The sequence below is a fragment of the Ictalurus furcatus genome, chromosome 27 (assembly GCF_023375685.1).
Source record: "Ictalurus furcatus strain D&B chromosome 27, Billie_1.0, whole genome shotgun sequence".
NCBI lineage: Eukaryota > Metazoa > Chordata > Actinopteri > Siluriformes > Ictaluridae > Ictalurus > Ictalurus furcatus.
The window spans coordinates 4446863-4462025 of record NC_071281.1 but is presented as its reverse complement, the minus strand read 5'-3'; the positions used below and the strand labels follow the sequence as shown (position 1 = coordinate 4462025).

The 15163-nt window shown below is 38.8% G+C and overlaps 1 protein-coding gene across 2 annotated transcripts in view; it reads left to right on the top strand.

Annotated features, from left to right (window-relative positions):
* Positions 1-15163, top strand: part of cntnap5b (contactin associated protein family member 5b) — a 37023-nt gene that overhangs the window by 7849 nt on the left and 14011 nt on the right. For both annotated transcript variants that reach the window (XM_053617146.1, XM_053617145.1), the window contains 6 exons: positions 3024-3227; positions 4321-4505; positions 4642-4785; positions 6103-6391; positions 6503-6646; positions 7677-7848. In XM_053617146.1, coding sequence (XP_053473121.1) covers positions 3024-3227; positions 4321-4505; positions 4642-4785; positions 6103-6391; positions 6503-6646; positions 7677-7848 — 1138 coding nt within the window. The remainder of the gene's footprint in view (positions 1-3023; positions 3228-4320; positions 4506-4641; positions 4786-6102; positions 6392-6502; positions 6647-7676; positions 7849-15163) is intronic.

The window sequence follows — 15163 nt, the reverse complement described above, 5'->3', positions numbered from 1 at the left end:
CAATTAGCACTTCTCATGTTGCCCAGGTTTTTGGTATCACGCTAGTTGAACCTGAGATGTATTTGTGGTGTGTGTGTGTGTGTGTGTGCGCTGATTTTGACCTCTGGTGTTTGGCTGTGAGGATGAGGAGAAAGACTGTGTGAAGGACAGCTCAGTTTACCATTTAGATCAAACACGATAAGCCACACGAGCGGACCACACAAGTGTGTGTGTGTGTGTGTGTGTGTGTCACTGCTCGATAACGCTGCTGTGAGAGCGGCTTGCTAGCTATATCACACTAATAAATCAATGCAAAGTGTATTTGTGGGTTTCTAATAAGAACCGGTAGATAGTAGTATGTGTGTATGTGAATAAATTAGCTAATATTGTCTGTTTTGCGATGCTCAGTTACCTAAGAGCTTTTAAAGCCTCTGTTGCCATGGTTACAAACATTAAAAAGTCCTTGTGATACCGTAACTTAATTCGCATTTTCCAAAGATAACGTCATCATCGGCCACTTTAATCGGAACTTCTCATGCTCAGCTCTTGACCCGTATCTGTATTATTTTATGCGTTGCGATGCCGATGCGTGATTGGCTGTTCGGGTTATTGCACGCATGAGCAGGTGTACAGGTGTTCCTATTATTAAACTTATAACGTCTAGTGGTTTCATCTTCTCCTATCCTATACGAGCTCTCATTAAGTGTGTAGAAAGGAAGTAGCAGAGATAGTGACTGTATATAGTGACTGAGGGTTCTGGAAAGGCCACGCCTACCAGAAAAAACAGTAGACACGCCCACCAGCGACCAGTCACCTGCTTGTGTAAATCTGATTTGTACCTGAGGTCACTTACTCTCGGTGAGGCTCCGACCACCTCTAACCAGCCAGACAGGAAAACAAACTGAGAGATCTCTGAACTGTGTGTGTGTGTGTGTGTGTGTGTGTGTGTGTTTATACTAAGTCACCCCAGCACAACCTCCTATTTATGCCACTGAGAATATTTACCCGACACTGACACACACTGACTGATTTCTATTTCCAGTGTGTCTGTCAAGGCCAGTGTGTGTGTGTGTGTGTGTGTGTGTGTGTCGTCTGGAGGTGCAGATTGAATTTGGTCTGGATATTGGAGAAATACAGAAAGTGACAGATCGTCCTCTTTCTCTCTCAGAGGAATGAGAATTGAATCAGACAGACACGGTGCTGCTGTCTGGTTCTCTACGGTTCTCTGAGGGTTCTGTCCAGACCCGAACCCTGCGTGAACCCTCCTTTAACACCTCTGTGCTTAGATTATTAGATTTATTAGATATGCTTAGATTAGATTCTGCTCCTATAGCATCTTTATGCTTGGATTACATTCTGTTTTAGCAGCTTTGAGTTTGGGATTAGATTCTGCTTTAGGAGATTTGAGTTTGGGATTAGATTCTGCCTTAGGAGATTTGAGTTTGGGATTAGATTCTGCCTTAGGAGATTTGAGTTTGGGATTAGATTCTGCCTTAGGAGATTTGAGTTTGGGATTAGATTCTGCTTTAGGAGATTTGAGTTTGGGATTAGATTCTGCTTTAGGAGATTTGAGTTTGGATTAGATTCTGCTTTAGGAGATTTGAGTTTGGGATTAGATTCTGCCTTAGGAGATTTGAGTTTGGGATTAGATTCTGCTTTAGGAGATTTGAGTTTGGGATTAGATTCTGCTTTAGGAGATTTGAGTTTGGGATTAGATTCTGCTTTAGGAGATTTGAGTTTGGGATTAGATTCTGCTTTAGGAGATTTGAGTTTGGGATTAGATTCTGCTTTAGGAGATTTGAGTTTGGATTAGATTCTGCTTTAGGAGATTTGAGTTTGGGATTAGATTCTGCTTTAGGAGATTTGAGTTTGGATTAGATTCTGCTTTAGGAGATTTGAGTTTGGATTAGATTCTGCTTTAGGAGATTTGAGTTTGGGATTAGATTCTGCTTTAGGAGATTTGAGTTTGGGATTAGATTCTGCCTTAGGAGATTTGAGTTTGGGATTAGATTCTGCCTTAGGAGATTTGAGTTTGGATTAGATTCTGCTTTAGGAGATTTGAGTTTGGGATTAGATTCTGCTTTAGGGGATTTGAGTTTGGATTAGATTCTGCCTTAGGAGATTTGAGTTTGGGATTAGATTCTGCCTTAGGAGATTTGAGTTTGGGATTAGATTCTGCCTTAGGAGATTTGAGTTTGGGATTAGATTCTGCCTTAGGAGATTTGAGTTTGGGATTAGATTCTGCCTTAGGAGATTTGAGTTTGGGATTAGATTCTGCCTTAGGAGATTTGAGTTTGGGATTAGATTCTGCCTTAGGAGATTTGAGTTTGGGATTAGATTCTGCTTTAGGAGATTTGCGTTTGGGATTAGATTCTGCTTTAGGAGATTTGAGTTTGGGATTAGATTCTGCCTTAGGAGATTTGAGTTTGATATTAGATTCTGCCTTAGGAGATTTGAGTTTGGGATTAGATTCTACCTTAGGAGATTTGAGTTTGGGATTAGATTCTGCTTTAGGAGATTTGAGTTTGGGATTAGATTCTGCCTTAGGAGATTTGAGTTTGGGATTAGATTCTGCCTTAGGAGATTTGAGTTTGGGATTAGATTCTGCCTTAGGAGATTTGAGTTTGGGATTAGATTCTGCCTTAGGAGATTTGAGTTTGGATTAGATTCTGCTTTAGGAGATTTGAGTTTGGGATTAGATTCTGCCTTAGGAGATTTGAGTTTGGGATTAGATTCTGCCTTAGGAGATTTGAGTTTGGATTAGATTCTGCTTTAGGAGATTTGAGTTTGGATTAGATTCTGCTTTAGGAGATTTGAGTTGGGATTAGATTCTGCTCCTCAAATAGCTTTATGCCTAGATTGGATTCTGATTTAATAGCCCTAGTGTTAGATCAGATTCTGCCTTAACAGCTCTGTGCTCTGACTCTATTCTGCTCTGTAGTGAACTCTGAGCTCAGATTGGACTCTGCTTTATCAGTATATGTTTGTAAAGAAGATAGAAACTGGGTTTTAGGAGTAAACCCCGTGGTCTTGTGGTTCCTCAGAGTCGGACTTGGCTGATTTCGACGGCAGGAGCGCTCTGCTGTACCGCTTCAATCAGAAGTCCATGAGCACGGTGAAGGACGTGATCTCTCTGCAGTTTAAGAGCGTGAGATCGGACGGCGTGCTGGTCCACGGCGAGGGTCAGAGAGGAGATTACATCACGCTGGAGCTTCAGCGCGGCCGTCTGGCCTTACACATCAACCTGGGTGAGTCCTGAGAGCTCCACCGTCCCAACCAGAACCTTACACCATCTTCACTTCAGGTATCTACAGTTCTTCTCCAGGAGCTGTGCTCTTTACACCAGGAAACACGGATACGAGCACGATGACCATCAGTTACACGGTTTAGTGTAAGATCCAGCGGACACGCCCGCTCTCACACTCGCGCTCGCTCTCACACACCCACGCTCTCACGCGCCCGCTCTCTCCAACACACACTCGCTCTCACACACTCGCACTCTCACACGCCCGCTCTCTCCAACACACACTCGCTCTCACACACTCGCACTCTCACACGCCCGCTCTCTCCAACACACACTCGCTCTCACACACTCGTGCTCTCATATGCCCGCTCTCTCCAACACACACTCGCTCTCACACACCCACACTCTCACACGCCTGCTCTCTCCAACACACGCTCGCTCTCACACGCCCGCTCTCTCCAACACACGCTCGCTCTCACACGCCTGCTCTCTCCAACACTACTGTGGTTGTGTTCTTCTCCTCACTTCATCTCATCTCTGTTCAGGCAGCTGTGAAATATCCCTTCTTCTCATTTTTTTTCTGCTCTTCAAACTGCTCATCATACATCTTTTTCTCACTCTGTCTCTCTCTCTTTGTCTCTCTCTCTTTGTCTCTCTCTCTCTCTGTCTCTCTCTCTAACCTCTCTCTGTCTCTCTCTCTCTGTCTCTCTCTCTCCTTATTCCCTTCTAATCTTCCCCTCCACTGAATCTTAACACTCAGCCATCACACTTTAACAGTAAAGGTCACGGTATATGGTTACGCCACAGCGCTCCTGAATTCTGCATTCTGATTGGTCAGAAGGTGTTGATTAGTTTTATATAACAGCAGCTTTTCTTTGCGTTAATGAGCTCGTTCTAATACGTTATCGTTACTATAGTAACAGCGCATTCACTTTTACAACGGGGCCAAGAGTAACTCGGAAGGAGTCAGATGGGACGCTCCACCAAGCTGGACGAGATGCAACACTTACGCAGCACACTGTATGTACATTCTTTTTAATATCTTCTCTTATACGCACTCGCTCTCTCTCTCTCTCTCTCTCTCTCTCTCACCGTAGACGATGCTAAAGCTCATCCCAGTAGTGCTCACGTCTCCATCTCTCTGGGAAGTCTCCTGGACGACCAGCGCTGGCACTCAGTCCTGATCGAGCGCTTCAACAAGCAGATCAACTTCACCGTGGACCGCATGACGCGCCACCTTCGCTCCGGAGGAATAGGGGACTCGCTGGAGGTCGACTACGAAGTGAGCATCTGATTTTTATCCCTGTGGTTTTCAAGTTTCAGATGTTAGCAAAATTTCCCTAACACTCCGAACGTTTTTTTTTTTTTGGTTTTTTTTTTTGGTCTGTTTTTGTTCGTATCTTCTTGGTTTTACAAAGCTCAGCATCGGCGGCGTTCCTCTGCCCGGAAAACCGGGAACGTTCCTGCGCAAGAACTTCCACGGTTGTATGGAGAACCTCTACTACAACGGGGTGAACATCATCGACCTGGCCAAGCGCAAGAAACCACAGATCTACAGTGTGGTGAGTGATATTATTTATCACAGGAATAATATATAAATGTATATATATATATATATATATATATATATATATATATAATATATATAAGCTTTATGGCTGTAGAGCCATTAATCCTCAACATGCACCATTAAAAACGGCCATTTCTCAAGGTGTTTGATCAGGCTACAGTGTGTCTGATCAGAGCTGCTTTTAATCCGACGTGTCGGTGATCAGACGTCGGCGTGTCGTGCCGTACTTTACTGAGACGGAGATGTGAGAACACTGGATTAGTGAGCGTTTTCTCTCGGTGTGAGTAATAGACGGCTCTCTCGGGGGTTTTTAAACTCCAATTAGAGAGAGAAGCATCGTGCCTTAGCCAAGAGAGAGAGAGAGAGAGAGAGAGAGAGAGAGACGACAGGTCATACAGAAATATTTCCTGACTGAAATATTATAAAGACATTCGGAGAAGAACTCTGGGGTTTACTCCATTTTATTTAATATCTTTATTCAGGAGAACGAATCAGAGATTGGTTTCCGGTGACGTTCTGTAAAACACATATCCATGTTAAGTTACACATACACATAACGGGTACGCAGGTGTCTGGGCTTTCTCTTGCTTACACTTTTGTGTGTATTTCTAAGTCCAAGTCTGCTAAACGCTGACTCATCCTCCTGAATAAAGAGATGAAATAAAATGGAGTAAACCCCAGCGTTCTTCCCAGAACGTCTTTAGAATCGTTCCGTCGGGGAAATATAACGAGACTAGAAGGTCAGAAATGAACAGAAGTAGAGACGTAAGAAGAAGAATCAAATATTTAATTGTGTGGAATGATTTGAGTAAAAAAACACACACGCGCATATCACACAAGCATTCTCATTGTAGTTTGCTACGTCAATCTAATACAAACTCACACGTCAGATTTATTTTTTGTTTAATATATGATTAGGGTTTAAAGCAAAAGTTTGCGCCTCTTTTCCGTCCGTTTTTAAACGTATGGAAGGAAAAATACGCCTTGGTTAATTTTACTCTGTAATGTTTTATGAAATAAAGTTTGGACGCAGTTATGAAGTTCTGAGGGGGTACAAACTTTTGCACACGTGTCGGGTTTACAGTGCGTTTCACCGTTAATCTCTTAAAACATTGGACGCTATAAGGAAAATGTGCGACACCTGACTCACACTGTGTGTGTGTGTGTGTGTGTTATTGTTACATATTTAAATTTTCTTGATTTTATACCAAGAGTGTACAAACTTTCGCACCCAGCTATACCGAATCACGTACAGTAACTCTTACGTCATGTACAATGTCTCTGACGTGTGTGTGTGTGTGTGTTACAGGGTAACGTGACCTTTTCCTGCTCAGAGCCTCCGGCGGTCTCAGCCACGTTCCTGAGCTCCAGCAGCAGTTTCCTGCAGGCTCCGGCGGATTTATCGGCGATGACGGAGACGGACAGCGGCGAGACTTCGGGGTGGAGCGCGGGTTTCCAGTTCCGTACGTGGAACAGAGACGCCATGCTGATGTGGATCGGCCTGCAGGGCGTGGAGAAACTCGTGCTGCTACTGAGCGACGCACAGCTGAGGCTCACACACCACCGATCGGCGCTACAGAGCTCCGAGATCACCGTCGGTCAGCAGTGTGTGTGTGTGTGTGTGAGAGAGAGAGAGGGAGAGACAGTGCACACTTAATTAACGTATAATTAAGCGTGATAATTAGCACGCTAACTGTGTCCTCCTGCAGGCCGCAGTCTGAGCGACGGACTCTGGCACTCGGTCTCACTAACGCTGAAGGAAAACCAGGCTTCTGTCTCCGTGGACAATGATTCTCCGTCCAGCATGATGCTCGGACGTCACGCGCGACCCAGGAACACTGTGCTAATCGGAGGTGAGGGCGTGTGTGCTAACGCTAATCCTAACGCTAATACGCACCTGAACTGCTGTGAAATATTTAATCATAAGAAGAAGAAGCAGTAAGTAGTGAAGATGTGCTACCAGCGTGACTTCGCTAGCTAGCACAATAAGATGTTTTGTTTTTGTTTGTTTTTTTTAATAAATGAAAAGTTCCCAAATATCACAAAAAAAAAGAAGGACTAAGTGAAATTGTAAAGTTCTAAGGGAGAGTCATTCATAGGCTAGCGTTACGGAGCGGGATTAGCACACCCGTTTTTTTTTTCTACCATCTTTACTATCACCAGGGGGCTAGCGTGAAAGCTAACGCACGCTTCCTCTGAGACACGTGAAGCTGCTAAACTCCTGTGTGCGTATTCCTTTTCGTTACGTGAGCGGAAATAAAAGGACGCAGGGGTCACACGGCCACGAGTGTACGCTAATGTCATGCGAACAGAGCTGTAAAAGTGTGTGTGTGTGTGTGTGTGTTGGAGACAGTGTGTGTGTGTATCGCTTATCGTGTTTAATGCTTAATCAGTGGAAGAGCAGATGGCGTTCTACGGTGTCACCGCTTTGCAGCGCAGCGACGGGGAAATGAAACGTGGCACTGTGCGGCATCGAGTTACAGAGCGTGACGGTGAGGCCGGGCTGGAGATAAATAAGATAAGATAATACTTTATTAATCCCCAGATGGAGAAATTAGGGATATAGCTGTGAGAAAGCATTACTACAACACCACGGCGTCTGACCCAAACCTCGGCATCCGGGCCGCCGCGATCAGGACCCGATCCGCACACTCATACTGAAAAACGAGTTTACAGAACATTCAGCACCGTGCTAATAATACGATTAAAGGAATGACATAAATATTCATCTTTATAATGTCAATCAGTTATTAACTGACGCCCTGGAAGCCCCGCCCCCGCCCGTCTCACGTTATGTAATACGTCACGTCTCCATTTTGAAGCTTGAAAGAAAACGGCAACTAGGCATTAACTTAGGTTTATTCACTTCATGTTTGTCCTTAGGATGCCCAGCATCAGCAACCAATCAGGGCTGTCGGAACCCCACGCTGGCCTATCAGGGCTGCATGCGCTCCATCGTCCTCAACAACCGTCCACTCGACTTGTACCGTGTGCAGCAAGGCCTTCTGGGTAACTACAGTGAGCTCCAAATCGACATCTGCGGCATACAAGACAGGTAATGAAACGTTCTTCAGTGTTTGGCTTTAAACCGTTAACAAGTCAACTAACCTTATTACAAATAATTTAATAATGAACTCGCCTTATGGTAAACAATTTAATAGTGAACTCGTGTTATGGTAAACAATTTAATAGTGAACTCGCGTTGTGGTAAACAACTTAATAGTGAACTCACGTTATGGTAAACAACTTAATAGTGAACTAACGTTATGGTAAACAATTTAATAGTGAACTCGCGTTGTGGTAAACAATTTAATAGTGAACTCGCGTTATGGTAAACAATTTAATAGTGAACTCGCGTTGTGGTAAACAACTTAATAGTGAACTGGCGTTATGGTAAACAATTTAATAGTGAACTCGCGTTATGGTAAACAATTTAATAGTGAACTCGCGTTGTGGTAAACAACTTAATAGTGAACTAACGTTATGGTAAACAATTTAATAGTGAACTAACGTTATGGTAAACAACTTAATAGTGAACTAACGTTATGGTAAACAATTTAATAGTGAACTAACGTTATGGTAAACAATTTAATAGTGAACTAACGTTATGGTAAACAACTTAATAGTGAACTAACGTTATGGTAAACAATTTAATAGTGAACTAACGTTATGGTAAACAATTTAATAGTGAACTAACGTTATGGTAAACAACTTAATAGTGAACTCGCGTTGTGGTAAACAACTTAATAGTGAACTAACGTTATGGTAAACAATTTAATAGTGAACTAAAGTTATGGTAAACAATTTAATAGTGAACTAATGTTATGGTAAACAACTTAATAGTGAACTCGCGTTGTGGTAAACAACTTAATAGTGAACTAACGTTATGGTAAACAATTTAATAGTGAACTAACGTTATGGTAAACAACTTAATAGTGAACTAACGTTATGGTAAACAACTTAATAGTGAACTAACGTTATGGTAAACAATTTAATAGTGAACTAACGTTATGGTAAACAACTTAATAGTGAACTAACGTTATGGTAAACAACTTAATAGTGAACTAACGTTATGGTAAACAATTTAATAGTGAACTAACGTTATGGTAAACAACTTAATAGTGAACTAACGTTATGGTAAACAACTTAGTGAACTCGCGTTGTGGTAAACAACTTAATAGTGAACTAACGTTATGGTAAACAATTTAATAGTGAACTAACGTTATGGTAAACAATTTAATAGTGAACTAACGTTATGGTAAACAACTTAATAGTGAACTCGCGTTGTGGTAAACAACTTAATAGTGAACTAACGTTATGGTAAACAATTTAATAGTGAACTAACGTTATGGTAAACAACTTAATAGTGAACTAACGTTATGGTAAACAATTTAATAGTGAACTAACGTTATGGTAAACAATTTAATAGTGAACTAACGTTATGGTAAACAACTTAATAGTGAACTAACGTTATGGTAAACAATTTAATAGTGAACTAACGTTATGGTAAACAACTTAATAGTGAACTAACGTTATGGTAAACAATTTAATAGTGAACTAACGTTATGGTAAACAATTTAATAGTGAACTAACGTTATGGTAAACAACTTAATAGTGAACTCGCGTTGTGGTAAACAACTTAATAGTGAACTAACGTTATGGTAAACAATTTAATAGTGAACTAACGTTATGGTAAACAATTTAATAGTGAACTAACGTTATGGTAAACAACTTAATAGTGAACTCGCGTTGTGGTAAACAACTTAATAGTGAACTAACGTTATGGTAAACAATTTAATAGTGAACTAACGTTATGGTAAACAACTTAATAGTAAACTAACGTTATGGTAAACAATTTAATAGTGAACTAACGTTATGGTAAACAATTTAATAGTGAACTAACGTTATGGTAAACAACTTAATAGTGAACTAACGTTATGGTAAACAATTTAATAGTGAACTAACGTTATGGTAAACAATTTAATAGTGAACTAACGTTATGGTAAACAACTTAATAGTGAACTCGCGTTGTGGTAAACAACTTAATAGTGAACTAACGTTATGGTAAACAATTTAATAGTGAACTAACGTTATGGTAAACAATTTAATAGTGAACTAACGTTATGGTAAACAACTTAATAGTGAACTCGCGTTGTGGTAAACAACTTAATAGTGAACTAACGTTATGGTAAACAATTTAATAGTGAACTAACGTTATGGTAAACAACTTAATAGTGAACTAACGTTATGGTAAACAATTTAATAGTGAACTAACGTTATGGTAAACAATTTAATAGTGAACTAACGTTATGGTAAACAACTTAATAGTGAACTCGCGTTGTGGTAAACAACTTAATAGTGAACTAACGTTATGGTAAACAATTTAATAGTGAACTAACGTTATGGTAAACAACTTAATAGTGAACTAACGTTATGGTAAACAATTTAATAGTGAACTAACGTTATGGTAAACAATTTAATAGTGAACTAACGTTATGGTAAACAACTTAATAGTGAACTCGCGTTGTGGTAAACAACTTAATAGTGAACTAACGTTATGGTAAACAATTTAATAGTGAACTAACGTTATGGTAAACAACTTAATAGTGAACTAACGTTATGGTAAACAATTTAATAGTGAACTAACGTTATGGTAAACAATTTAATAGTGAACTAACGTTATGGTAAACAACTTAATAGTGAACTAACGTTATGGTAAACAACTTAATAGTGAACTAACGTTATGGTAAACAATTTAATAGTGAACTAACGTTATGGTAAACAATTTAATAGTGAACTAACGTTATGGTAAACAACTTAATAGTGAACCCGCGTTATGGTTAACAATTTAATAGTGAACTCGCGTTGTGGTAAACAACTTAATAGTGAACTCGCGTTATGGTAAACAATTTAATAGTGAACTAATGTTATTGTTAACAATTTAATAGTGAATTTACGTTATGGTAAACAATTTAATAGTGAACTAACGTTATGGTAAACAATTTAATAGTGAACTAACGTTATGGTAAACAATTTAATAGTGAACTAACGTTATGGTAAACAACTTAATAGTGAACTCGCGTTGTGGTAAACAACTTAATAGTGAACTAACGTTATGGTAAACAATTTAATAGTGAACTAACGTTATGGTAAACAATTTAATAGTGAACTAACGTTATGGTAAACAACTTAATAGTGAACTCGCGTTGTGGTAAACAACTTAATAGTGAACTAACGTTATGGTAAACAATTTAATAGTGAACTAACGTTATGGTAAACAACTTAATAGTGAACTAATGTTATGGTAAACAATTTAATAGTGAACTAACGTTATGGTAAACAATTTAATAGTGAACTAACGTTATGGTAAACAACTTAATAGTGAACTAACGTTATGGTAAACAATTTAATAGTGAACTAACGTTATGGTAAACAATTTAATAGTGAACTAACGTTATGGTAAACAACTTAATAGTGAACTCGCGTTGTGGTAAACAACTTAATAGTGAACTAACGTTATGGTAAACAATTTAATAGTGAACTAACGTTATGGTAAACAATTTAATAGTGAACTAACGTTATGGTAAACAACTTAATAGTGAACTCGCGTTGTGGTAAACAACTTAATAGTGAACTAACGTTATGGTAAACAATTTAATAGTGAACTAACGTTATGGTAAACAACTTAATAGTGAACTAACGTTATGGTAAACAATTTAATAGTGAACTAACGTTATGGTAAACAATTTAATAGTGAACTAACGTTATGGTAAACAACTTAATAGTGAACTAACGTTATGGTAAATAACTTAATAGTGAACTAACGTTATGGTAAACAATTTAATAGTGAACTAACGTTATGGTAAACAATTTAATAGTGAACTAACGTTATGGTAAACAACTTAATAGTGAACTCGCGTTGTGGTAAACAACTTAATAGTGAACTAACGTTATGGTAAACAATTTAATAGTGAACTAACGTTATGGTAAACAATTTAATAGTGAACTAACGTTATGGTAAACAATTTAATAGTGAACTAACGTTATGGTAAACAACTTAATAGTGAACTCGCGTTGTGGTAAACAACTTAATAGTGAAATAACGTTATGGTAAACAATTTAATAGTGAACTAACGTTATGGTAAACAACTTAATAGTGAACCCGCGTTATGGTTAACAATTTAATAGTGAACTCGCGTTGTGGTAAACAACTTAATAGTGAACTCGCGTTATGGTAAACAATTTAATAGTGAACTAATGTTATTGTTAACAATTTAATAGTGAATTTACGTTATGGTAAACAATTTAATAGTGAACTAACGTTATGGTAAACAATTTAATAGTGAACTAACGTTATGGTAAACAATTTAATAGTGAACTAACGTTATGGTAAACAACTTAATAGTGAACTCGCGTTGTGGTAAACAACTTAATAGTGAACTAACGTTATGGTAAACAATTTAATAGTGAACTAACGTTATGGTAAACAACTTAATAGTGAACTAACGTTATGGTAAACAATTTAATAGTGAACTAACGTTATGGTAAACAATTTAATAGTGAACTAACGTTATGGTAAACAACTTAATAGTGAACTCGCGTTGTGGTAAACAACTTAATAGTGAAATAACGTTATGGTAAACAATTTAATAGTGAACTAACGTTATGGTAAACAACTTAACAGTGAACCCGCGTTATGGTTAACAATTTAATAGTGAACTCGCGTTGTGGTAAACAACTTAATAGTGAACTCGCGTTATGGTAAACAATTTAATAGTGAACTAATGTTATTGTTAACAATTTAATAGTGAATTTACGTTGTGGTAAACAATTTAATAGTGAACTCGCGTTGTGGTAAACAACTTAATAGTGAACTAACGTTATGGTTAACAATTTAATAGTGAATTAACGTTGTGGTAAACAATTTAATAGTGAACTAACGTTATGGTAAACAATTTAATAGTGAACTAACGTTATGGTTAACAATTTAACAGTGAACTCACGTTATGGTAAACAATTTAATAGTGAACTTGCGTTGTGGTAAACAACTTAATAGTAAACTCACATTATGGTAAACAATTTAATAGTGAACTAACGTTATGGTTAACGATTTAATAGTGAACTAACGTTGTGGTAAACAATTTAATAGTGAACCCGCGTGTGGTAAACAATTTAATAGTGAACTAACGTTATGGTAAACAATTTAATAGTGAACCCGCGTTGTGGTAAACAATTTAATAGTGAACTCGCGTTATGGTAAACAATTTAATAGTGAACTTGCGTTATGGTAAACAATTCACATGTGAACTAGCGTTATATTAAACAGTTTACACGTGAACTAGTATTATTTTACGTGAAGGTTTGTGATTTCAGTTAATAAAAGTGATGATGAGATGAACACTGATATCCAGGAATTCTTCAGTCATGAATCTGTAAATAGGACTAATCTGCTGTGTCATTCTGAAGGATTTGTAACCTTAGCAGCACGACTCACGCATACTAAACACGCCAAAATGGCCAAGTGTGTGTGTGTGAGTGAAGAGTGTGTGAAGTTCAGAGCAGCGGCCATAGCCTTCACACCTCAGAGAGAGTGGAGTAGATGATTAGCCAGGGAGAGTGGAGATTACAGGCATTGTTCAGAGAAATAGCACCTCGCTAAGTGGTACTTACTTACGTGTGTGTGTGTGTGTGTGTGTGTGTGTGTGTGTGTGTCTCATTGCACACTCCCTCATGCAGAAAACAGCAGCACACTGATTTGAAAGGATGGAGACAATCCATTATGGACAGACGGAGAAAGAGACAGAGAAGAAAAGAGAGAGAAAAACAGTCAGAGAGATAAAGATAAAAACAGAAAGATAGACAGAGTAAGAGAAATGCTAGTGTGTGTGTTAGCCTGTTTACTGTAACGCTAGTGCGCGTGTTAGCCTGTTTACTGTAATGCTAGTGCGCGTGTTAGCGTGTTTACTGTAACGCTAGTGCGTGTGTTAGCGTGTTTACTATAATGCTAGGGCGTGTGTTAGCGTGTTTACTATAACGCTAGTGCGCGTGTTTACAATAACTCTAGTGCATGTGTTAGCGTGTTTACTATAACGCTAGTGCGCGTGTTAGCGTGTTTACTATAACGCTAGTGCGCGTGTTAGCGTGTTTACTGTAACTCTAGTGCGTGTGTTTACAATAACTCTAGTGCATGTGTTAGCGTGTTTACTATAACGCTAGTGCGCGTGTTAGCGTGTTTACTATAACGCTAGTGTGTGTTAGCGTGTTTACTGTAACGCTAGTGTGTGTGTTAGCGTGTTTACTGTAATGCTAGTGTACGTGTTAGTGTGTTTACTATAATGCTAGTGTGTGTGTTGGTGTGTTTACTATAACGTTAGTGTGTGTGTTAGCATGTTTACTATACAGCTAATGCGCATTAGTGTGTTTACTATAACGCTAGTGCGTGTGTTGGTGTGTTTACTATAACGCTAGTGCGTGTGTTGGTGTGTTTACTATAACGCTAGTGCATGTGTTAGCGTGTTTACTATACAGCTAATGCGCATTAGCGTGTTTACTATAACGCTAGTGTGTGTTAGCATGTTTACTGTAATGCTAGTGCGCATGTTAGCGTGTTTACTAATAACGCTAGTGCGTGTGTTAGGGTGTTTACTATAACGCTAGTGAGTGTGTGTTAGCATGTTTACTATAACGCTAGTGAGTGTGTGTTTGCGTGTTTACTATAACTCTAGTGCCTGTGTTAGCATGTTTACTATAACGCTAATGCACGTGTTAGCGTGTTTACTACAATGCTAGTGCGTGTGATAGCATGTTTACTATAACGCTAGTGAGTGTCTTAGCATGTTTACTATAACTCTAGTGCCTGTGTTAGCATGTTTACTATAACGCTAGTGCGCGTGTTAGCATGTTTACTATAATGCTAGTGCGTGTGTTAGCGTGTTTACTATAACGCTAGTGAGTGTGTGTTAGCATGTTTACTATAACTCTAGTGCGCGTGTTAGCGTGTTTACTATAACGCTAGTGCGTGTGTTAGTGTGTTTACTATAACGCTAGTACGTGTGTGTTACCGTGTTTACTATAACGCTAGTGCGTGTGTTAACGTGTTTACTATAATGCTAGTGCGTGTGTTGGCATGTTTACTATAATGCTAGTGAGTGTGTGTTAGCGTGTTTACTATAACGCTAGTGCGTGTGTTAGTGTGTTGACTATAGCGCTAGTTTGGAATTTCTGAAAGAGATATTTAAATGAGGGCAGAGATGGAGTGAGGATGGCGGACATTTTATGGAATATTTCACCATCAGCAGTAGACACTGGAGCAGAAGCTAACACTGCAGTAGAAGGATTTTAAATATTGTTTGACAAGGTCAAAAAGGCAC